We start from the raw sequence: 22,189 nt of genomic DNA, 5'->3' as shown, positions 1-22,189 counted from the left end.
GCACTAGTTAAAGGAAATGGAGTTAGGACGGACAACTAGGAAGGGCCAAAGCCTCTGACCTTGTGTGCTTGTTCAGTGGGGGAAATGTCTACAATATCTTCTTTATAGCTTGGCACAAAAGAAAGCACCAGGAGTCAAATGAGACCAATAACAATAATAACTGATTTTGCATAGCCTTTAAAATTGGTAAATTATTTTATGTACATTATATCCTTTGAGCTTCACAACAACCCTATGAGGTAGGTACTACAAGCATTATCATCCTTCTTTCACAGTTGAGGGAGGAAGTTAATACTTGTCCAACGTCATAAAACTAGCTGACGTTGTCGGAGGGATTTAAACCCCAAAATGAATTCAAGCCCAGTCCTCTCTCCACAAATGTCACTTTATGGTGGCTAGCATTCCTAAACCTCTCTACCCCATTTAAGATCTCTTGAATATTTGGGACTTGGAAAAAACCCCTATAAAACTTCAAGTTAAAAGTTTTCCTTTATACTGAGGTGAAAACTTCCCATAACTACAACCCATTGATCACAGTTCTGCCCTCTGATCAAACACAATAATAACAGCCTGTACCGATATGATACTGTCCTCATAACAACCTACTAGTGTAGAAAATATGGGTTAGCATCACCCCCATTTTACAGATGAGAAAACTAAGGAACAGAAAGGTAAAAAGACTTGTCTGAGGTTACACATAGCTATGAAATAGGAAAGCCAAGATGTATACCTGATGCTTGTTTCACTCTCCCATGGCTGCCCCATACAGGAGTCCACTATTGGGAGATTGCTCTGATCGATATGGGAAAAAAAAAAAAGGCAGTATTCTGCTCGAAGCCTGGAGAGAGTTAGTAGCCAGAGTCTTTTGAGGGTTTGGGGGTGGGGCCTAATGAAAGCAAAACAAAGGCCCATTAAAAACGTGAGTTCTGGGCCTCCTCGGAACAATTCCACCACCTGCTGGTCAGAACATTGCTCTTGCAGGCCACCCTCTGCCTAAGGACAGAAGACAGGGAAAAAAAATAACCATTTGCAATCATTTATCACTTTAAGGTTTACAAAAGGCTTTTATTACAAGCTAGACTACACAAGTACTCTTATTTCCAGAGGATATGAGTCTGGTGGCAAACACTCCGGTTTTGAGTCTTACAAGCTATGTGACCTTGGGCAAAATCACCTTACCTCAAAGATTGAACTTTAGTTTCCTTCTCTGTAAAACAGTGAAAAAAATGCTTGTACTGCCTGACCCTTAGGGTTGCTGTTAAGAAAGCATTATGTCAATATTAGTAAGCTATTATTATTATCAAATTCCTGCCTTAAATTCTGGAAGTCCACAGACATGAATAAATTCAGTGACTCAGTCCATCCCAAATGGGGTAAAACCCAATCTGGATGAGCCATTATTACATAGCCTTGGATATAGTTCAGATTAAATGATGTTACCTGAAACAGAACTCTTAGAGATTCTCGGAGGCAGAAGAGATCTCAGCGGCCATCTAGTCTATGCTCCTTTTCCATGCAGAAAGTCCCTTTTCCACATCCTTAACAAGCATGCCTAGACTCTACTTGAACATCTCCAAGAACAGGGAGCTCACTACCTGTTGAAGAATCCCATTCCATTTAAAGATTTTTTTTTAATTGATGCCTTCTGTCTTTGGAAACTCCTGCTCTGGAAACTCCTCCTCCCTCTTTCAGATTAATTCCTCCTTTGTACAAAACAAAGGAAAACAATTAAGCTCAAACGTGGAAGAGTTACGGCATCTGACAACACATGCAAATGTTCGGCTAGTTCCCTAAACTCTGCCTTGAGGAGGGAGATATATTTAATTACCTCTTTTCCAGACCCTTCCTCAGTTTTTCAGTTACTCAGAATTTTCCTTCCTTTTAGTGATATTTTAATATACATTGTTGCAATAATAACAATAATTGCTAGCACTTTAAGGTTATATAATACTTTATATATTATGTTATATTATGTCATAGTTTATACAATATGTTATAAAGCACTTTAAAGTTTGCAAAGCACTTTACATATGTTATCCCATAACAACTCTGGGAGGTAGGTATGGTTATTATTTCCGTTTTACAGTGAAGGAAACTGATGTTGCTGAGAGCTGACATGGGATTCTTGCCCAGAGTCACATAGCTAGTACACTTCTGAGCTCATGGTTGAACTGAGGTCTTCCTGACTCCAAGTCCAAGACTCTAGACAGTGCCCAACCTAGTGTCATAGTATATTGTGTTCTCCTGCTTTTTAAAACTCATCTCAACCTTCATTAGTTCATATAAACTTTCCCATATTTCTCTGAATTACTTTTATCATTTCTTACTACAAAATAATATGCAATTAAATCTATATACCCGTAGTTTTTTCAGCTACTCTTTAATCAATGAGCACTCACTTTGTTTCTAGTTCTTTGCTACCACAAAGAGTGCTGTCTCTACAAATATTTTGGTATACAGGGAGTTACAAAACTCTTAGTGCAATGGAACACCCTGTATAACGGACCTTGGTTTTTGCCTTTGGTTTTCCTGGGATATAGTTCAATAAGAGTTGATACCCAGAAGTGTTTAACACCTGGAATAGCTAGGCCTTCCCCTGCATTTCTTTTCACTAGTTCCCTTGATATTCTGGACCTTTTGTTCTTCCAAATGAATCTTGTTATTATTTTTTCTAACTCTATAAAATATTTTTTGGTAGTTTGATTGGTATGGCACTGAACAAGTAAATTAGCCTAGGTAGAATTGTCATTTTCATTATATTATCTCGGCCTACCCATGAGCAACTGATGTTTTTCCAATTATTTAGATTTGACTTTATTTATGTGAAAAGTGTTTTGTAATTGTGTTCATACACAATTGTTTTGGGTTTGTTTTGGGAGGTAGACGCCTAAATATTTTATAATGTCTACAGTAAGTTTAAATGGAATTTCTCTTTCTATCTCTTGCTGTTGGGCTTTTTTGGTAATATATAGAAATGCTGATGATTTATGTGGGTTTATTGTATAGCCTGCAACTTTGCTAAAGTTGTTTATTATTTCAAATAGTTTTTTACTTGATTCTCTAGGATTCTCTAAGCATATCATCATGTCATCTGCAAAGAGTGATAGCTTTGTTTCTTCTTTGCCTATTCTAATACCTTCAATTTTTTTTTCTTCTTTTATTGCTAAAGCTAATGTTTCCAGTACGATATTGGACAACAGTGGTGATAATGGACATTTCCAGGTTTTTCTAAAGTCTGCATGCTCATCATTTCTTATGGAATAATAGTATTCCATTACATCCATATACCACAACTTGTTCAGCCATTCCCCAATTGATGGGCATCCCCTCAATTTCCAATTCTTTGCCACCACAAACAGAGCTGCTATAAATATTTTTCTACATGTGGATCCTTTCCCTTCTTTTATGATCTCTTTGGGATACAGACCCCGTAGGGGTATTGTTGGGTCAAAGAATATACACGGTTTGGCTGCCCTTTGGGCATAGTTCCAAATTGCTCTCCAGAATGGTTGGATCAGTTCACAACTCCACCAATAATGCATTAGTGTTTTCAATTTTCCCACATCTTTTCCAACATTTATCATTTTCTTTTTTTATCATATAGCCAATTTGATAGGTGTGAGGTGGTACCTCAGAGTTGTTTTAATGTGAATTTCTCTAATTAATAGTGATTTAGAGCACCAAATAATTTTTCATCTTTGTTTCAAAGGTCCTTTATTGAACATAATTTTTACTGTGTTATGATTGGTAAAATATATATTTAATATTTCAACTTTCCTACATTTATTTGTGAGATCTTCATACCTTAATAGATTATCACTTTTTGCAAAGGTGGTGTACACAACTGAGAAATATATGCGCACATGTGTTTACATACACATATTCTAAAATTATATTCCAGTTCATTTCTTTTTTGCTTATTATTTGGTTAGATTTATTAAGAGTTTTACTCTTTCTTCCTACAACTCATTTAACTTTTTCTTTAAGAATTTAAATTCTTATGACATTTGGAGCATATATATTTAGCACTGATTTTAACTATGGTACCTTTCAGCAAAATGCCTACTTTTGCTGTTGCTTTGTCTGAGACCATAATTGCTACCTGTGAATTTTTTATTTCAGCTGAAGTATAACAGATTTTGTTCCAGCCACTTATTTTAACTGTGTGCATCTTTCTGTTTCAAGTGTTTCCTGTAAATATCATATTGTTGGAATTCTGCTTTCTAATCCAATCTGGTAAACTCTATTTCATGGCTGAATTCATCCTATTCACATTCACACTTATGACTATTAATTGTGTATTTCCTTCCATCATATTTTTTTTTACTTCTCTTTATTTCTCATCCTCTCTTTAAGAGTTTGTTTTGCTTAAGACTAATCCCTCACTTAATATTCCCTCCCTTTTATTCTCTTTTCCCTCCTGTTGAATGAAATGTATTTCTGTATTCAACTCTGTGTGTGTGTGTGCGTGTGCGCATTTATTCTTCCCTTTTTTTTGACAAGTTCACATGAGTAAGGTTCAAATGTCATCAGCTCCCCCTATCCTTTCTTCCTTATCTGTATAGTCTTTTTCTTGAGTACCGTCATTATGTGGGATCATTTCCCTATTCTTCCTCTCCCCCAATGTATATCTCTACTCCTCCCTTTCCATTCTTCTTTTAAAATCAACAAAACATAACAGAACCACTCCCAGATCTTTTGTCTAATTAGATTCCCTCTATGATCCTGGATGATGACAAAGTTCTGAGGGGATGCATGTATCATCTCCTCACATTAGAATATAAATAGCTTATCTTTGTTTAGTCTCTTATGATTGCTTGCTCATATTTACCTTTTTAGGCTTCTCTTGATGTCTGTTTGAATTCTAAACTTTCTATTCAGCTCTGGTCTTTTCATCAGGAATGCTTGTAAGTCTTCGACTTTAATAAGATCCATTTTCACCCCAATATATGCTCCTCTATACTTGAATTCTTCCTTTCTGGCTTCTTGTAGCTTTGACCTGGAAGTTCCAGATGCTGGCTATCCTGTTCCTTGGGATTTTCATTTTGGGGTTTCTTTCTGGAGGAGGTTGATGAATTCTATTTCTTCTTTGCTCTCTAGTTCTAAGAGATTTGAACACTGTTTTGATATTTCTTGAAATATAGTACCTAAGCTCTTTTTCTCTTTCAGGTAGTCCAATGACTCTTAAATGATCTCTCTTCAGTCTATTTTTCAGGTCAGTTGTTTTTGCTATGAAATATCTTACATTTCCTTTATATTTTGTTTTTACTTTGTTTTAACATTTCTTGTTTCATATAGTAATTGGCTTCTTATTTAGTCAATACTAATTTTGGGGGGGATTTATTTTCCCCCTTGGTTAAAGTTTTGTACTTCTTGTTCCAAGCTGTTAATGCTCTTTCCAAATCTTTCTTCCATAGCTCTTATTGTTTCCTTTTTTTTCCCTCTAGCACTCTCATTTGGTTTTTAAAGTGTTTTAGTGTGCTTTTTTTTTTTTTTAACTCTTGTTTATTCTCTTCCAGAATTCTGGCTGGACTTGTGTCCTAGGTGTGCTTTTCCTTGAGGCTTTGCCTGTAGATATTTTCAAGTCATGTTTTTCTTTTGGGTTTGTCTGTTAGGCATCCCTGTCATGATGACAGCTCTTTATGGTGGGACATTCCTGGCCAGATACCATTCCCAGGATCCACAGACCTCTGTCTCCCTAAGCCAACCTAGCCTAGAAAAATTATTTACTGGGATTTTTTTCCCTTGGATTTTCCAATCAAGACTTGGTCTAATGTGTTTTCTGGATCTTTGTGGAAGTGTGTTGGAGGAGCTATACCAGGGGCTTTGAGCCACATGTGGCCCTCTAGATACTCAAGGGTGGCCCTTTGACTGAATCTAAACTTCACAGAACAAATCCCCTTAATAAAAGGATTTATTCTGTAAAACTTGGACTCAGTCAAAGGACCATACCCAAGGACCTAGAAGGCCACATGTGACCTCGAGGCTACAGGTTCTCCATTCCTGAGGTAGACTATACTTCTTCCTACTACTCCACTATTTTGGCTCTGCTCCAACCTTAACCCTATCCCACACACATTCTTTTCAAATCCATTGTCTCTTTGTACTATTCTGCTCATGCCTTGCCAAATCCAGATTACTTCCAACATATACCTCCTCTATCCCTATCTGAATGATGCCTAAGGAAGTCACACAACCATACTGACTGCAACCACCACAAATTTATATTACCTAATCTTAACTGGAATCTCATTACAGTAAGGAAGTCATTTTATCCTTCCTCAGTGGGCTATTATATTCCTCAGAGCAACTGTTCAAAATGTTCTCTTCTATCCACAAGTTCCCCCAACTACTCTCTATCGTCCTCTGTCTCAGTGGAAGGCCTCACCTCCTTTCCTTTACTAAGGAAATGAGGCTGTTTATGAGCTATCATTTCTCCTCTACTCAGTATCATCCCCATTCTCTCCTCCTTTATTCCAGTCTCTCATGAAAAGGTGGTCAAGTGCCTTTGATCGATCCCATCCCCTCCAGCAATCATTTCCTCTGACCCTAACCCTCAATTTCTCCCAATCCAATGACTCCTCCTCTGCTGCCCACATTGCCAGGTTTCTTTCATCCAAAAAAAAAAACCCAAAAAAACAAAAAACCCAATCCAAACACACAGACAGATATGCAACTTCCTCTTATGTTACCATAGCCTCAAGCTATAAAGTTTGCTATTTCAAACTCCTAGGAAAAAAATTATCTGCAATTATTACTTATAATTCCTCTCCCTTTATTCACTTGCAAACTAGCTGTAGACCTAATCATCCACTCAAACTGTTCTCTCCATAGTTACTAACGATCTTTTAACTGACAAATTAAGTAGACTTTTTCTATCTTCAATTTTCTTGACCTCTTTGCGGCATTTGACACTACAGAACACCTCTTCCTCCTGGATACTCTTTCCTATGCGGGCTTTTGTGACTGTTTTCTCTTGGTTCTCTTTCAACTTGTCTGACCACTCTTTCTCTGTCTGCTTTGCTAGATCATGATCCATGTACCTCTCTCTTACCATGGGTGTACCCTAGGGTTCTTCTCTCCTTGCACCTTCTCCCTTGGTTATCTTATCTACTTCCATGGGTTTAAGTATTATTTCTATGTAGATGTTTGTTGTTGTTCACTTGTATCTCATGACCATGTATGGGCTTTTCTTGGCAAAGATTCTGGAGCAGTTTGCCTTCTTTCTCTAGTGGATTAAGGCAAACATAGATTAAGTGACTTGCCCTGGGTTACACAGCTAATAAGTGTCTGAGGCCTGGATCTCAATTCCTATTTTCCTGACTGGAGGCTGAGCACTCCATCCACAGAGCCATGGAGCAGCTGTGTGTAGGTGACTCTCTAATTTATATGTTCACCCTTCTTCCCAGATCCACTCCCCTCCCGTCGCTTTATCATCTTCCTAACCGGACATTTCCAACTAGATGTCTCACAGGCATTTCAAATGAAACATGTCCAAGACAGAATGCATTATTTTTTCCTCAAAACCTGCCCTTGTTCCTAACAACCCATTCTGTCAAGGATACCGATATCCTTCCAGTCAGGTTTTTGTAACCTCATAGCTGTCCTTGACTATTCACTCTCCTTCGATGCACAAACCCAATCAGATGCAAAGTCTTGCCAGTTCGAACTTGCAGTCTCTGCAAGTCTTGCAGTCTCTCTCACGTTTGTCCTCCACTCTCTACTTAAATGACAACCCCAGTTTAACCCCTTATCACTTCTTGCCTGGATGACTGCAAAAGCAGTCTATTCAGCCTCCAGACTTCAAGTTTCTCCTTTTTCTATTTCATCCTCTATGCAGCTGCCAAAGAGGTCTGCCTGTGTCACTCCCACGCTCAAAAAGCTCCAGTGGCTCCTTATTCCAGCCAGGATAAACTATAACATCCTCTAGCATGGGAGGCTCTTCACAGCCTGGCTCCAGCCATATAGCACAGTGCTTAATAAATTCTTGTTGATTAATTGATTCTGTAATGCCATATAGGAGAAAGAAAACCAGAATGTTTTGAAGTTATAGATGACACAGTACTTTGGACATTCTCAAAGAAAAAGCTTTTAAAAATTATAAACTCAATTCCTTTCTTTATAGGGGTGGGTGACTATGAGTATGGAACACTGCATATAATATCAGATTTTTTCAATGTGTTGGTTGATTTTTCTGGACTAGTCACTGGTATCCTCTTTTTTATCTTTTGTGAGAGAGAATGGATGGATGTGGGAAAACATAAAAGCAAAAAAAAAAGCAATAAACATTTTTTGAAAGTCCGAGCTTATATGTTTATGTAAAAAATTTGTGTACTATATACACTTTAAGCAGTTTTTCAATTTGTGATTGCTTCAGTGATAAGAGAAACAATGTGATGAAAAATGAAAAACTAATTCTAAAAGCTTTGGAAGATAAAATCTTAAATACTTCAAAGAAAAATTATCTGTAGGCAAGTCAGTGACCAGGATAGCAACATGGAAGCAGCCTAGGGCTAGGATTCTGGCTTACTGGGTAACCTAGAGCAAGTTGCCTAATTTACCTAAGCCTCAATTTATTCAACCTTTCAAATGACAATAATATGTAATTTTTGTCTGCTTTATGGGGTTGCTGAAAGGATCAAATGAAATAATGTAATTTGATTGAATTGATTGAAAAGCGTTTATAAAGGGTGCTAGGCACAGCATATATATATATAGGAGGCTAGAGACAAAGACAAAATCAGAACAGTCCCTGACCTTAAGAAACTTACATGGTACAGGGAGGCAACATGTACATAGATAAGTAAATATACACCATACACACAGTAAATATGGGGATGGGGAGGTGGTAGAAATGCTAACACCTGGAGAATCAGTAAGGGTCTTTCGTAGGAGGGAGGATGAGCATAGGCTTGAAGGGAGGTATTGAAGCCAGGAGACTCACAACCTCTCCAAAGGTACGGAGGTGGGAGATGAAACAGCTTGAACTAGAAATGGCAAATGGGCTCATTTGGTTGGAGAACAGAGTACATGAAGGGTAGTAAAGTGAAATCAGCTCAGAATGATAAGTTAGAGCCACATCATGAAAGGTTTTCTATGCCAGACAGGAGTTTGTATTTTATCCTCCAGGCAACTGGGAGTCACTGAAGATTCTTGAGGAGAGTGGCAGGGTCAGACTTATGCTTTAAAATATTAATTTGGAAACTATGTAGGGTATGAATAAAGGCATAAAGGAAATGAATGAAAAAAAATTTATTGAGTATTTACCATGTGCCAAGCAGTAGGGGAACAAATACAAAAGTAAAGACAGTCCCTGCCTTTAAGGAGTTTACATTCTAATTGGGGAATGGTGGTCAGAGATATTTTGCATAGGAACATTATAGGGATGGTGAATAGAGTTATAAGGAAGTAAATTAACCTACCCTTCATAAAAGCAATAGCAACATTGATTTGATTATGGTTCTAAAGCTAGACAGCAGAGTCTGGAGGAAAGGTGGCTAGGAATTGGCCAGAGGATAAAATAAAGCATGGCCAGAGGTAGCCTGATATAGCGGGCCACTGTGACGTACTCAGGACAGTGGGAGCTCTAATACTAAAATGGTCAAGTCTTCCCTGTCATTCGAGTAGACCAACTGGGCCTCAAGGTGGTTGGATAGACTGGAGGAGAAAACTTGAGGCTGCCAAACCAGTTAGGAGACCATTTTAATATTCAGGTAAGAGGCAAGGAGGGCTAAACACAAAACACTCACAAGCATGCACTGACAGAATTCAGTAACTCAACTTATAACTATTATTATGCTCTTCTGAGAGGTTGAGACACTGAAGGCTCAGCTGGGACTCCATAATGTAAGTTTGTAATGGACCCAGTGAGCATGGTGGTGTGCTGGCACTATTAAGCAGCCCCAGAGCCATTTATCTATTGGGGAATGGCTTTTGTGCTAATATATTTCCATTTAGTTGTTTATTTATCTTGGGTATCAGACTGTTACCAGAGATATTTGATGCAAAGATTTTCTCCAAGTTGATTATTTCCTATCTTATCCTAGTTACATTAATTTTGTTCACACAAAAACTTTTCAATTTAATGTAATTGAAACTATCTGTTTTATCTTTTGTAATTTCCTTTAGACCCTGTTTGATTAAGAATGCACACTCTAGTCACAGCTGTGAAACCACCCCCTCATTTTCCATATAGGGGAAAATAAATACCAAGGTGGTTAGGTAACTTGCCTAAGGTAAAAGAGATAGAATTTGAACTCAGATCCTAACACTTGAGCTAATATGATACCTCTGATATGTCCAATTATAAAGAAATGGGAAAACTAATTATGGTATATATTTTAATGGAACAATACTTTGCCATAAGGGATTGAGCATATGAAGGATTCAGGTAGAACAAAGGCAAAATTTGCTCAAACTTCTTCTTTGGTAGACCCCTATTCTAGGCTAGACCTGACTCAGGCCAAGAAGTTTAGGTTTAATATTGGAATTTAGGTCATTTGACTATTAACAAAAAATATTTCTTTAGCCCCCTAGCAAGGGAAGGATATTCAATAAACAGTATGCATTGAAAACCCCTCAAGTTGGATTCCCTGCCTTTGACTTGTACGTCCCGGTACATCTAAGTCAAGGCTCAGAGATAAACTTCTCCTGATTTTGTACTCAGGCAACCTGGAAGTGAAATCAGGAGCAGAGCCTTTAATTCCCCAAGCAAACCAGTACCTTTTGAGGAAAAATTAGCCTAATTTGAACAGGGCGTTTTAAGATTTTGTTTCCATCACCACATGTAAGTTCATGGTCTTCACGGCAGGTTCTCTCCTTGGATACTGGTTCCCTCAAATGCTAGTCCTCTCTCCTGTTACACTTCTAAGGTATACTATTTCCTTTATGGGGATAAAATAAACAAACAAATAAACAAATGTGTGTGTGTATATATATATATGTGTGCATAAATTTTTTTCTTGTCCTCATAAAGCTCAGAAATTAAATGGGAAGACAGCACACAAGATAATTAATATTCATTCTTTTAATCATCTTTCAATCATCCTGACAAATACCCTCAGTGCCTTGGTTCAAAGCCCTTTGCTGGGGGCTACTTCACTCCCATCTCAATTCGTGCTCCACCAGCTGCCTCCCAGGTGCCCTGATACACCTGGGGTGACTCCACTTCAGGCCTGTTCTCTTGATTGGTGAGGAGCTGCTGCTCAAGCCCTTTAGAGCTTAACTCACTCACTGGACAGCTCCATGTCCCCATGGGAGGCCCTGCCCATGTTTTCTTTTCCCTGCTCCCCTTTATGCTGTGATTTTCCCATCAGAATGTGAGCACCTTAAAAGCAGGGACTGTTTTTTTTCTCTTTTATCCCTATACCCAGAACTTAGCACGTTTGCCTGTCACATAATAAGTTTAATAAGAGCCTTCTCTATCTGCTTTGAGATTTACAAAGACAAATAAGATGCAGTTTGTGCCATCAGTGAACTTAGTCTATTAAGCAAGCTAAGAGAAGAGAGGCAGCAGGGTGTAAAAAGAGCAGTGGGGGAAGGAGGTGACAAAAGACTAGCATTTACTAGCTGTGTGACCTTAAATGAATCATTTCACTTCCCTGGGTGTCATTTTCTTTACCCATCAAATCAGTATAAAAGTTGTCCGCCTATTCCACAGAATTTTTGTAAGCAACGAGATATGAGGCAGTTTGGTGGCTCAGTGGAGACAGGAAGACCCAAGCTCAAGGGTGGCTTTAGACACTCACTAGCTGTGTGACCTTGGGCAAATCACTTAACCTCTGTTTGCCTTAATCCTCTGAAAAAGAAAATGACAAACCACTCCAATATCTTTGCTAAGAAAACCCCACGGACAATATGGTCCTGGGGTCACAGGAGTCAGACATGACTGAAGAACTGAACAAGTGAATATTAGGTTATCATAAACAAAGGTGTTTTTGTAAGTTACCAAACACTTACAAAAGAATAAAAGATGATCAAGGGGGTTCCATTCCAAAATAAAGATAAAAATAACAAATAACAGGAAATATGGATTTCTAAGGTCCCTTCCAGCTGTAACTTTCTTAGATCCTACAGAATAAGCTCCCTGAAGGCAGGGGCTGCCTTTGCCTCTTTTTGCATCCTCGGTGGTTGGCACAGTGCCTGGCACACAGTAGGTACTTAATAAATGCTTACTGATTTATTATTCAGACACACACCCATAGAGACAATGCACGGCAGATTATTACAGGTGGGTGAGATCAGCAGCACAGACGTTCATTGACTTTCACGTTCTCTAGTGTTAGCTGCACCTGATAATCTCCGAGCTAGCATCAGCTGTTTTGCGTCCCCGCGCAAACTCTGCTCATTTGCTCCTCAGTGCCCACACGCTTTGAGTGAAAGCGTAATATCCATTAGAAATTAGTCAAGAGCGAAATAAATGTGGGCTGACCGCCTTTCTAGCGAGCCCGACCAGGGAAGAGGCCCATAGCCCCAAAGCGCTCTGCATTTCCAAACATAATCAGCTACCCAACAAGCTAGCCCGCAGCGCCCAAGTTCAACCTTCGTGGTTTTTTTTCAATCCCCTCAAACCACGTGGTTTAGCCTGGCTCATCTTCGCGGTCCCCTCCCCTCGCGGTTTGAGGACGCTTGCCTTTGGCGCCGAACCTTTCCCCTCTCGTAGTCGCTACCACTGTCTTCCGCCATAGAGGGGATAACGGACCAGATCAAGCGTGCCCGGAATAAAGCCGAAAGCGAATTCTCGAAGGAATGGAGACCGTGCCCAAAATACAAATACTATTTTGCCACGCAGAGTCTGGCGGGAGCTAGTCCTGGGTGGGGATAGGCGGCGAAGTCTCCCGGAGCACCCGCTCCTCCCTGCACGGGTGGCGAGCATGGTTTGATCCAGACGGGTGACACCGCCTCCTCAGAGGCCGCCATTTTGTTTGGCTGGGGAAAGGATCGGGGTCGTGGGGGAGGGGTCCTAGATTCAGCTCACCTGACTGGCGGAGAAGCAGCTGCGGGTCCCGGGAGGGTCTTTCTCCCGGGCCAGGAGCGGGGAATCATGTATATAAAACAGGTGAGGCCGGTGCCGCGCCGTCCCAGAGGATTCAAGGCCTCCTCCGTTTCCCGCCTACCCCCACCCCCAGTGCTTCGGGGCCCGCTCCTATCCCCCGTGCGGCCGCGGTGGGAGAAGAAGGGAGGCGTCGTTCTCTCTGTCTCCTGCACCTTCCGCACTCAGGCTTCGGGGATTACCTTCCCTAGGGTCCTAGGCCGCCCAGGGGTTCTCGGTGGGGGTAGGGAAGATGCTATCGGAGAGCAGCATTCAGGCTCCCGGGCGGGGGGAGGGGGAATCGGGGAGGGAAGGGCCGCGTGGGGGCGGGGGGAGGGAGAGGGACAGCGGGGGCGGGGCGGGGGGAGCGGGCCATTTCTTCCAACGCAGACCTGCCCCCGGGGCGCCGCGGACGAACGTGCGTGGGGGTGTCTGCCTTGCAGGCCGCACTTGACTTTGCCCTTCGCTCACTGTAAAGATAACAGCCGCGGTGATGTGCAGCTTCCTCCCGTCCCCTCCCGGACCTGATGCGCGCCGCCTTCCCCCCTCCGCTCTCTTGGCTCTAACTGTAGCAGGAGTCTAATGAATGTTTTCCGAGTTGCGTTCCAGGCCTGCCCCGTGGGTATGATGGCTGCCCAGCTGGTGGGCCCGTTGGGGAGCTTGAATCCTCGATATAATTTACACAAGTTTCCCCCCCTTTCTTTCCGGCCACTTTCTTTGGCTGTTCATTAGGCCTGTACTTCTCTGCTTCTTCCTGGCTTTTCTGGCCTCCTTCAAGTCCCAGCTAAGATCCCACGGGAGGCCTTTATCAGTCTTTATAAATTGAGGTGCCTTAACTCTCTTGATTAGGTTCATTTTATTTTGTACGTACCTTGTTAGCACGTGGTTGTTTTCATATTGTCGTCCATACACCCCCCCCCCCCCACACACCCCAGGGAGATCTTTAAGAGCCGACAGTACCTTTGCTTTTCTTCCTATCCTCAGCACTTAGCTTGTCACCTAGTAGGTACTTAAGTAAATCCTTTTTGGCCGATTTAGTCAGCTGTAGTTAAGGGAGATATTCTGGACAGCGGACAGCACAAACACATTCCCATTCCCCAAAGGATTCCTGACAAATTAGGTTATAGGGTTGGGGGGAGAGGTGATGAAATGTGAATTGCTGTGTTGTTACGTTTTCCTTTTTAAAAACTTTTGTTTTTTATATAATTTAATTTTTATATTTTATATTTTTATTAACCTTTTTTTAATGAATGAAAATCCTTCTCTCACCTCCCCCATTGAAAAAGAAAGAAAAACAAGACCTTTGTGTAATGGATATGTGCAAAGTCAAGCAAAAAAAAAAAATTCCTAAAATGACCATATCCAGAAAGTGTTTTAGTCTTTATTCTGAGTCTGTCATCTCTCTTATCAGGAGATGGATAGCATTTTTCATTATGAATATTCTGGAATCATGGTTGGTCCTTGCATCAATCAGAATTCTTAAGTCTTCCAAAATTATTTATCTTTACAATGTTGTTACTGCATACAGTTTTTTTCTGGTTCTGCTGACTTCATTCTTCCTCAGTTCATACAAGTCTTTACAACTTACTGTGAAAATGTCTTTCATCACTTCTTACAGCACAATTGTTGGTGTTTCACAGAGCCTTGTCATAGGCTTCCTCTTCTCTCTAAATCCTGTGGATTTAATTATCATTTCTATGCTGATGATTCTCAAATCTACCTATCCTGCCCTTACCTCTCTGCTAAAATCTGGAACTGGATATCTAGTAGATATCTTAACCTGGATATGTGCAAAACTGAACTTACTCTGTTTCTCCCTAAACCACACACGTCCATATTACTGTCTAGGGCACCACCATCCTCTTTGCCCCGAAGGCTTACAACCCAGGTGTCATCCTCCACTTTTCCCTACCTCTCACCTCCTATATCCTATCTGTTGCCAAGGCCTGTCAGTTTCCCCTTTGTAACATATTTCAAATATATCAACCTTTTTCCTCTGATACTGCCACCACCCTGTTACAGGCTTTCATAGCCCTGAGCTTGGGCTATTGCAATAGCTTGTTGGTGGGTCTGCCAGTCTCAAGTCTCTCCCCACTTCAGTCTGTCCTCCATTTGGCAGCCGATGATTTTCCTAAAGCAAGTTCCTTCCAGTCCTCCCAATCAATAAACTTCAGTGGCTCCCTAACCTCCAAGATCAAATACAAAATCCTCTGGTGTTAAGAGTCCTTAATAACTTAGCAAGCACATTCCACACACCCCCTCCCCCTTTCCAGTCTTCTTTTACCTTACTCTCAGCTATGAACTCTGATCCACTGACACCAGTCCCACAAACAAGACACTCCATTTCTCTGCTCTAGGCATTTTTTTTTTTTCTGACTGTCCCCCATTCCTGGAATGCTCTCCCTTCTCATCTCTGCCTACTAGCTTCCTTCTGGTTCCAACCATCTTCTGTAGGAAACCTTTCCCAACCCCTTTTAATTCTAGTACTTTCCTTTTAATTATTTCCTATGTATCCTGCATATAACTCGTTTGTACTTATTTGTTTGCCTGTTGTCTTCCCCTTTTTTCTTTTTTTTTAGCCATTTGTTTTTCTTTTTTAAATTTATTTTTAGTTTTCAACATTCCCTTCCATAAGCTTTTGAGTTTTAAATTTTCTCTCCTTCCTTCCGCTCCTCCCTCCCCAAGATGGCATGCAATCTGATATAGGCTTTGCATATACATTTCCTATTAAACATATTTTCACATTAGTCTTGTTGTAAAGAAGAATTGGAACCACAAGAAGAAACAGAACAAAACAGAAGAGGGAAAAAAAGAGCAAGGAGTATGCTTCGATCTGCATTCAAACCACCATAGTTCTTTCTCTGGATGTGGATAGCATTTTCCATCATGAGACTTTTGGAGATGTCTTAGATCCTTATGTTGCTGAGAAGAGCTAAGTCTGCCAAAGTTAGTTGTAGCACAAGATGGCTGTTACTGTGTACAGGGTTCTCCTGGTTCTGTTCACTTCACTCAGCATCAGTCCATACAAGTCTTTCTAGCTTTTTCTGAGTCCACCTGCTCATCATTTCTTATTGCACAATAGTATTGCATTTCATTCATATACCACAACTTGTTCAGCCATTCCCCAGTTGATGGGCATCCCCTCAATTTCCAATTCTTTGCCACTACAAAAAGAGTTACTATAAATATTTTTGTACATATGTGTCTTTTTCCCATTTGTATGATCTCTTTGAGATACAGCCCTAGAATGCCCTCCGCTTTAGATTGTGAGCTCCAGGGCAGGGACTATCTTTTGTCCCCTGACTTAGCATAGTGCCTGGCATGTAGGTGCTTAATGTTTATTCACCAACTGTTTTATGCTTTCCTTAAAAGTTTTTGGCAACGGGATGTCTTAATCTCAAAGTCTTTTTAGATTTTTAAAGTTATTTTAATTTTGTAGTCTGATAAACTAAGATGGGAAGGTAAACACTATCATTTCTCCCCTAGTGTGGCAGCATCTGGGAATCTGGTGGAAATGCAGAATTGCCTTTGATTCTAATGCAGGAGGTGCTGCCTTGGTTGTAGTGAGACTTTTACAATCTACTGTGTATATTTTTACTTGAATGATAATTTTATTTTATTGCCCTAGCCTAGAAAGTACATAATAGACTTAAAATTATCTTGGAAAAATTAAAAAAAAGTATTTCCTGGATGCTATTTTAATGTACATAAATTACTTTGAAACATATTAATGCTATGGTATTAATACTTTTAAAGTTCCTATTAGAAATTAGTAATTAGAAAATTACAGTAGTATTAGAAATTCACTGTGGTGAGTTTTTGTAATGGGCTAAGCTATACAATTTGTCCATTACCTCCAGAGAATCTGTATTCTATCAAATGTGGTCTCATACTCCACTAAGTCTTACACTGAAGCTTCATTATGGCACAGTGCTGATCCTGAGTTTTCAGAAACCCATGTCTTGCCAATGAAACAAAAACTTTGACAGGTTTTGCCATAGTGATAAGGTTTTTTGAATACAGCCCCACCATGCACCATAGCCTAGCACAGTTTGGAGAGGCTCATCACCTTCAAGGCACCATGTTATTTATCAACTTGTGATGACAATTTACTTAGTAACAGAGGCAGGAGCTTCATCTATGTATCAAGTCCCCACACTTAGTGAATCATAAATCTCTGAGAAATTAAAGTGTGGTCAATGAAGTATATGACCATGCTTCAATACAAAGAAACGAGGACAAAAATATAATTCAGTGAAAATAAGTACGAGGTTGTCTTGTAAAATATGTAGCATTTGAAATATGTGGTAGGTTTTGATACTTTGTAGGGGATAAAGGATAGCAATAAAAGAAAATTTGTATCCTAAGGTACTCTAAACACTAACTTGACTGGTCCGTCAATTAGGTTTATCCAGTTGTTATCAGTGGCCATTAAGATGATTTTTAGGAGAGTTGAGGAAAGTGTAATAGTTTCTAAATCTAACTATGGCTAGGGAAGTTACTGAGTTTCTATTAATTGAGGAAATAAGTTAGTATTCTTTACATAATAGGCTAGTTCAGGAGTTCACCTGAGGTCCTAAACTTTTTAAAAATATATTTTGATAATAGTATTTCAGCATAATTGGTTTCCTTTCTAATCCTATGTATTCTGAAATCAAGTTTGTCGTTGCATTGATTCATTCAGTTCATTCAAATGCATTCAAAAATATTCTGAGAAGGAAAACTTGATGCAAAAAACGGTAAAAACTCCTGGGCTAAGGCAAAGGGCAGCTTTTCTATAATTTTTCCTTTGGCTTTATAAGGATCGCACAGCCAGAGATTCACCTGCAGTAATTATGTCCTGTAGTCCAGAGATGTCAAAAATAGGGTCTGCACTCCTCCCCACCAACATTCCAGAGTGTGGCCTGAACTAGATTAAAATATAATTTGGAACTGTTTAACAAAATAAATAAAAACACAGTACCACTTAGACAATATTACATTTAAAACTGTCAATATGTATCTTCTAGGGATTCTTATAGATACCTTATTCATTGGTAGCCCCTACTTTTACCTGAGTTTGATACCACTGCTGTGTAGTAAACTCATAAAAATGTAAAATGGTGCTTTTTCTTGCCTTAAAAAATAGATCATCTTTTTAAAAAATTTTATTTAAATATTTAGTTTTAGCTTTCAACATTCACTTCCACAAGATTGAGTTCCAAATTTTCTCCCCATCTCACCCCTTCCCCACCCAAAGATGGCATGCATTCTGAATACCCTGTCCTCTAATCTGCCCTCCCTTCTATCATCCCCCACCCCCCTTTTCTTATCCTCTTCCCTTTCTGTTTTCCTGTAGGGCAGGATAGATTTCTATACCTCATTGCCTGTATATCTTATTTCCCAGTTGTATGTAAAAAGTCTTTAACATTTGTTTTTAAAGCTTTGGGTTCCAGATTCTCTGCCTTTCTCCCTCACCACCCACCCTCATTGAAAAGGCAAGCAACTTGATACAGTTTATACATATGTAGTCATGCAAAACACTTCCATAGTAGTCATGTTGTGAAAAACTAAGTATATTTCCCTTCATCCTGTCCCACCCGCTGTTTATTCTATTCCCTTTTGACCCTGTCTCTCCTCAGAAGTATTTGCTTCTGATTACCCTCTGCCCCCAATCTGCTCTCCCTTCTATTACCCCTTCCCCCCTATTTTCCTGTAGGATAAGATAAATTTCCAAACCCAATTGAGTGTGTATGTTATTCCCTTCTTAAGCCAAATCAGATGAGAATAAGATTCACTTATTCCCTCTCACCTTCCCCCACTTCCCTTCCACTGCAAAAGCTTTTTCTTGTCTGATTTATGTTAGATAATTTACCCCATTCTACCTCTCCCTTTCTCCTTCTCCCAGTATAATCCTCTCTCACCCCTAAATTTCATTTTTTAGATATCTTCAACTCACCCTGTGCCCTCTATCTATCCATATATACATATAAAAAATAGATCATCTTAATTGAAACTTGAGTTTACAGAGAAAAGATTGACTTTTATTAGTTCTTAAGGATACCAATAAAACACAGAAACTTAGATTTTATGTTTTTCTAGGCCTTTCTAAATGATTTTTTTTCCTTTTTTTTTTTGTCTTGGAGCTATGACTTCATCTGTGTAGAGGACTTCCACTATAACTTCTAGTCTTTTTTTAATTTACATTTTTTTCTTCCCCCTCCTCCCCAATTGGCAAGCATTCCACTACTAAGTATTTGTTATCTTTTTTTTTTGTGTGACCCCAAAATTTGGGGTTTTCTTGGCAAAGATACTGGAGTGGTTTGCCATTTCCTTCTCCAGCTCATTTTACAGATGAGGAAACTGAGGCAAACAGGGTAAAGTAACTTGGAGTCACACAGCTAGTGTCTGAGGGCAGATTTGAATTCATGAAGATGAGTCCTCCTGACTCCAGTCCTGACACTCTAACCACTGTGCCACCTAACTGCTCCTACTAAGTGTAAGGCACAAAAATAAAGATAAAAGTACCTACCTATCCCACTAGAACTGATGTTTTACTTGTGGGTTGCCCCATGTACACAGATACATGTGTAAGGTTGCAGTTAAGGGTAAAGGAGAAATTAGATCAAAGGATTTAGGCAATGTCTGCCTTGGGGGGGAATCACATTTTCAAAAGAGCTTCTTTTCTCAAATAAGTTTAGGCCCAATGTACACGTCTGAACTGAAGTTATTCTTCGTCTTTATTCTCAGTGCCCTATTTCTGTTTGTTTTTGAGGCTAGATCTCCCTACCTCACCCAAACAGCAGACCTCACTGCTGATTGACAGAAGTTGACCTCTCCATTCCTAACCTGGGCCTTGATCCTTCCTTAGAAAGCCTAGTGGCCCCTCATTCTCCATCCAGGCTTTACCATATTGGTTCCAGGTCAACTGTAGACTTCCATTTGGCTTCAGCTCTCCAGGCACTCAGAACTCCTGAGCTCAAGTGATCCACCCACCAGCCTCAGTAGCAAGCACCATTGCCTTAGTATCAGGGACTATAGGCCTTGATGCACCCAGATGCCAACACATCCAGCCCAAAGCTCCATTTCATAGAACTCTGCCTCTGAATACCTGGTAGACATCATCCATTTAGTACTGATCCCCAACATTGGGGGATGATGGGAAGATGTAGGAAGATGATAAGATAGGAAGGATGTAGTACAGAAAAAGCCCAGGCAAGAAAGAAACCACAGTGATCCCTCTTGATTTAATTTTCACATGACAATGAGAATAGAAAGAAAAAGTGGCATCAATACTCTTTGCTTCTTCAGGGATCATCCTTTCCTGCTTGCTGTCATCATATTGACCATCATACTGACCATTAGCAGCTAGGTGACCCAGTGGACAGAATGCTGGGATCCATCAGGAAGACCTGAATTCAAGTCCACCTCGGATATTTAGTAGCCATTATAACTTCTAGTCTTAAAGAGTTGCCTGGAGACACCAAGAGATTGTCAGAGGACAAACTTGAACTGAGGGCTTCCAGTTCACTCTATCCACTATACTTTGCTGCCTCTCTCATTCTTTACAAGTAAACACTTTAGAAAATGTAGGAAACTCCCTGTTGAAGGTTCAGTTCAATCTATTTTGTTGAATTTGGTGATTGTTTTTAGACGGATGATTACTGCACTGTTTGGTTACTGTACAGTGGTTCAGGTAAGTCTGTGCAGTGTGATTTCCCCTTTTCGAGCTACTTTAAACAGAATGCTGTTTGTGATCCTAAAAAATTAAACTGGTAGTGATTGAAATAAGGACTTTTTAGTAAATAATACTTTTAAACCACTACTTTCTAATAGATGTTTTAATATTGAAAGTTCTTTTCTGCTCAACCCTCCCCCAACCCTCAGCCAAAGCAAGCCATTTAGTAAAATAGCATAGTAAGACAAGCAACAATAGAATGTTTTCTTCCTAAGCCATGTGAACTCTCCTCAAAATACATATGTAAGAAGAATGGATATGCTGAAGGAATATATGTAGACGTGCACCCACATTCCAGCTTTTATTTCATTGAAAACTGGGAAACAAGGAAAAGAAGACATTAAAATCTTGAAAATGGCAGTGTTTCTTAAAATTCAAGTGGATGTTTGTATTATATTTTAAACATAACATTTTTTCCATCAGGTTATCATCCAGGGTTTTCGAAGTTATAGAGATCAGACAATTGTAGATCCATTCAGTTCAAAACACAATGTCATAGGTAAGTGCCTGTTATTTGAACGAAGCTTGTGTATATTTTGTCATCTACAACTTAGAAATTAAAAGTTCTTTTTCATCTTGAATTTAGATGAGAAATTAGAAAGGGAGGAAATACAAAAATTTTATGAAAATCTCGAAGATGACAGTATTAAAATTAGTTAAAAAAAAAAGCAACTAAACCTCAACCAGAATTTCTTAGGACACGGAAAGTATATCACCTGAGGCTGGGATACCAATTAAATGGGAAAAAAAATAAAATATATCAGTATTTACTGAGTCCATTCAAAATGCTTCTAAGTTCTTAACCTGTTTTAAGTATGACTACCCATTTTGTACACTTAAAATACTTTGGATAAAGAACTTTATAATCTCAAATTAATCATATGCCATTTAGCTTTGAGTAAGCCTTTGATCCATTTGAAATAACCTTTTACTGAAATTTGTGTTAAGAATAAGCATGACCTTGGTCAACTTATTATATTCTAAAATTGGTATAACTTAGTCACTGTGGCTTTATTAAATCAGTCATTCTATATACATAAATTAGACTATCCTTGCTTTTTTTTCTTTTAGTGTATAATTTTTAATGTTAATGGGCATTTCCAGTTGCACGATGCAGCCAAGAAAAAATGACTCGTTCTGTTTCTGGTGTTTCTGAATTTTTAAAAGAGATTTAACTCTGTATTTTATTGGAAACCAAAATAGCACATATAATTGTGGTTACAAATGGACATTTATATAGAAGATGATGATTAAATAGCAAAAGAACATCTGTAAAATATATTTTTTTCCTTTTCCATATGAACTCCCCTCCCCCAATAAACCATACATATTCGCGAGAGCGAACACATACACATGCACACACACACACTCTCTCTCTCTCTCTCTCTCTCTCTCTCTCTCTCTCTCTCTCTCTCTCTCTCTCTCTCTCTCTCTCTCTCTCT

At 39.4% G+C, this 22,189-nt stretch overlaps 1 protein-coding gene across 1 annotated transcript in view; it reads left to right on the top strand.

The window, feature by feature from the left end:
* Positions 1 to 12,169: 12,169 nt before the first annotated feature.
* The window catches only part of SMC3 (structural maintenance of chromosomes 3), a 47,070-nt gene continuing 37,050 nt past the window's right edge, over positions 12,170 to 22,189 (top strand). Inside the window, exons 1-2 of the mRNA XM_027851730.1 lie at positions 12,170 to 13,057; positions 21,171 to 21,246. Coding sequence (XP_027707531.1) covers positions 13,043 to 13,057; positions 21,171 to 21,246 — 91 coding nt within the window. The 5' untranslated portion in view covers positions 12,170 to 13,042. The remainder of the gene's footprint in view (positions 13,058 to 21,170; positions 21,247 to 22,189) is intronic.

The sequence above is a fragment of the Vombatus ursinus genome, unplaced genomic scaffold, assembly GCF_900497805.2.
Source record: "Vombatus ursinus unplaced genomic scaffold, bare-nosed wombat genome assembly UNPS02009205.1, whole genome shotgun sequence".
Lineage (NCBI taxonomy): Eukaryota > Metazoa > Chordata > Mammalia > Diprotodontia > Vombatidae > Vombatus > Vombatus ursinus.
Note: the sequence above shows the minus strand (reverse complement) of the source record. Positions and strands in the feature narration are given on the sequence as shown.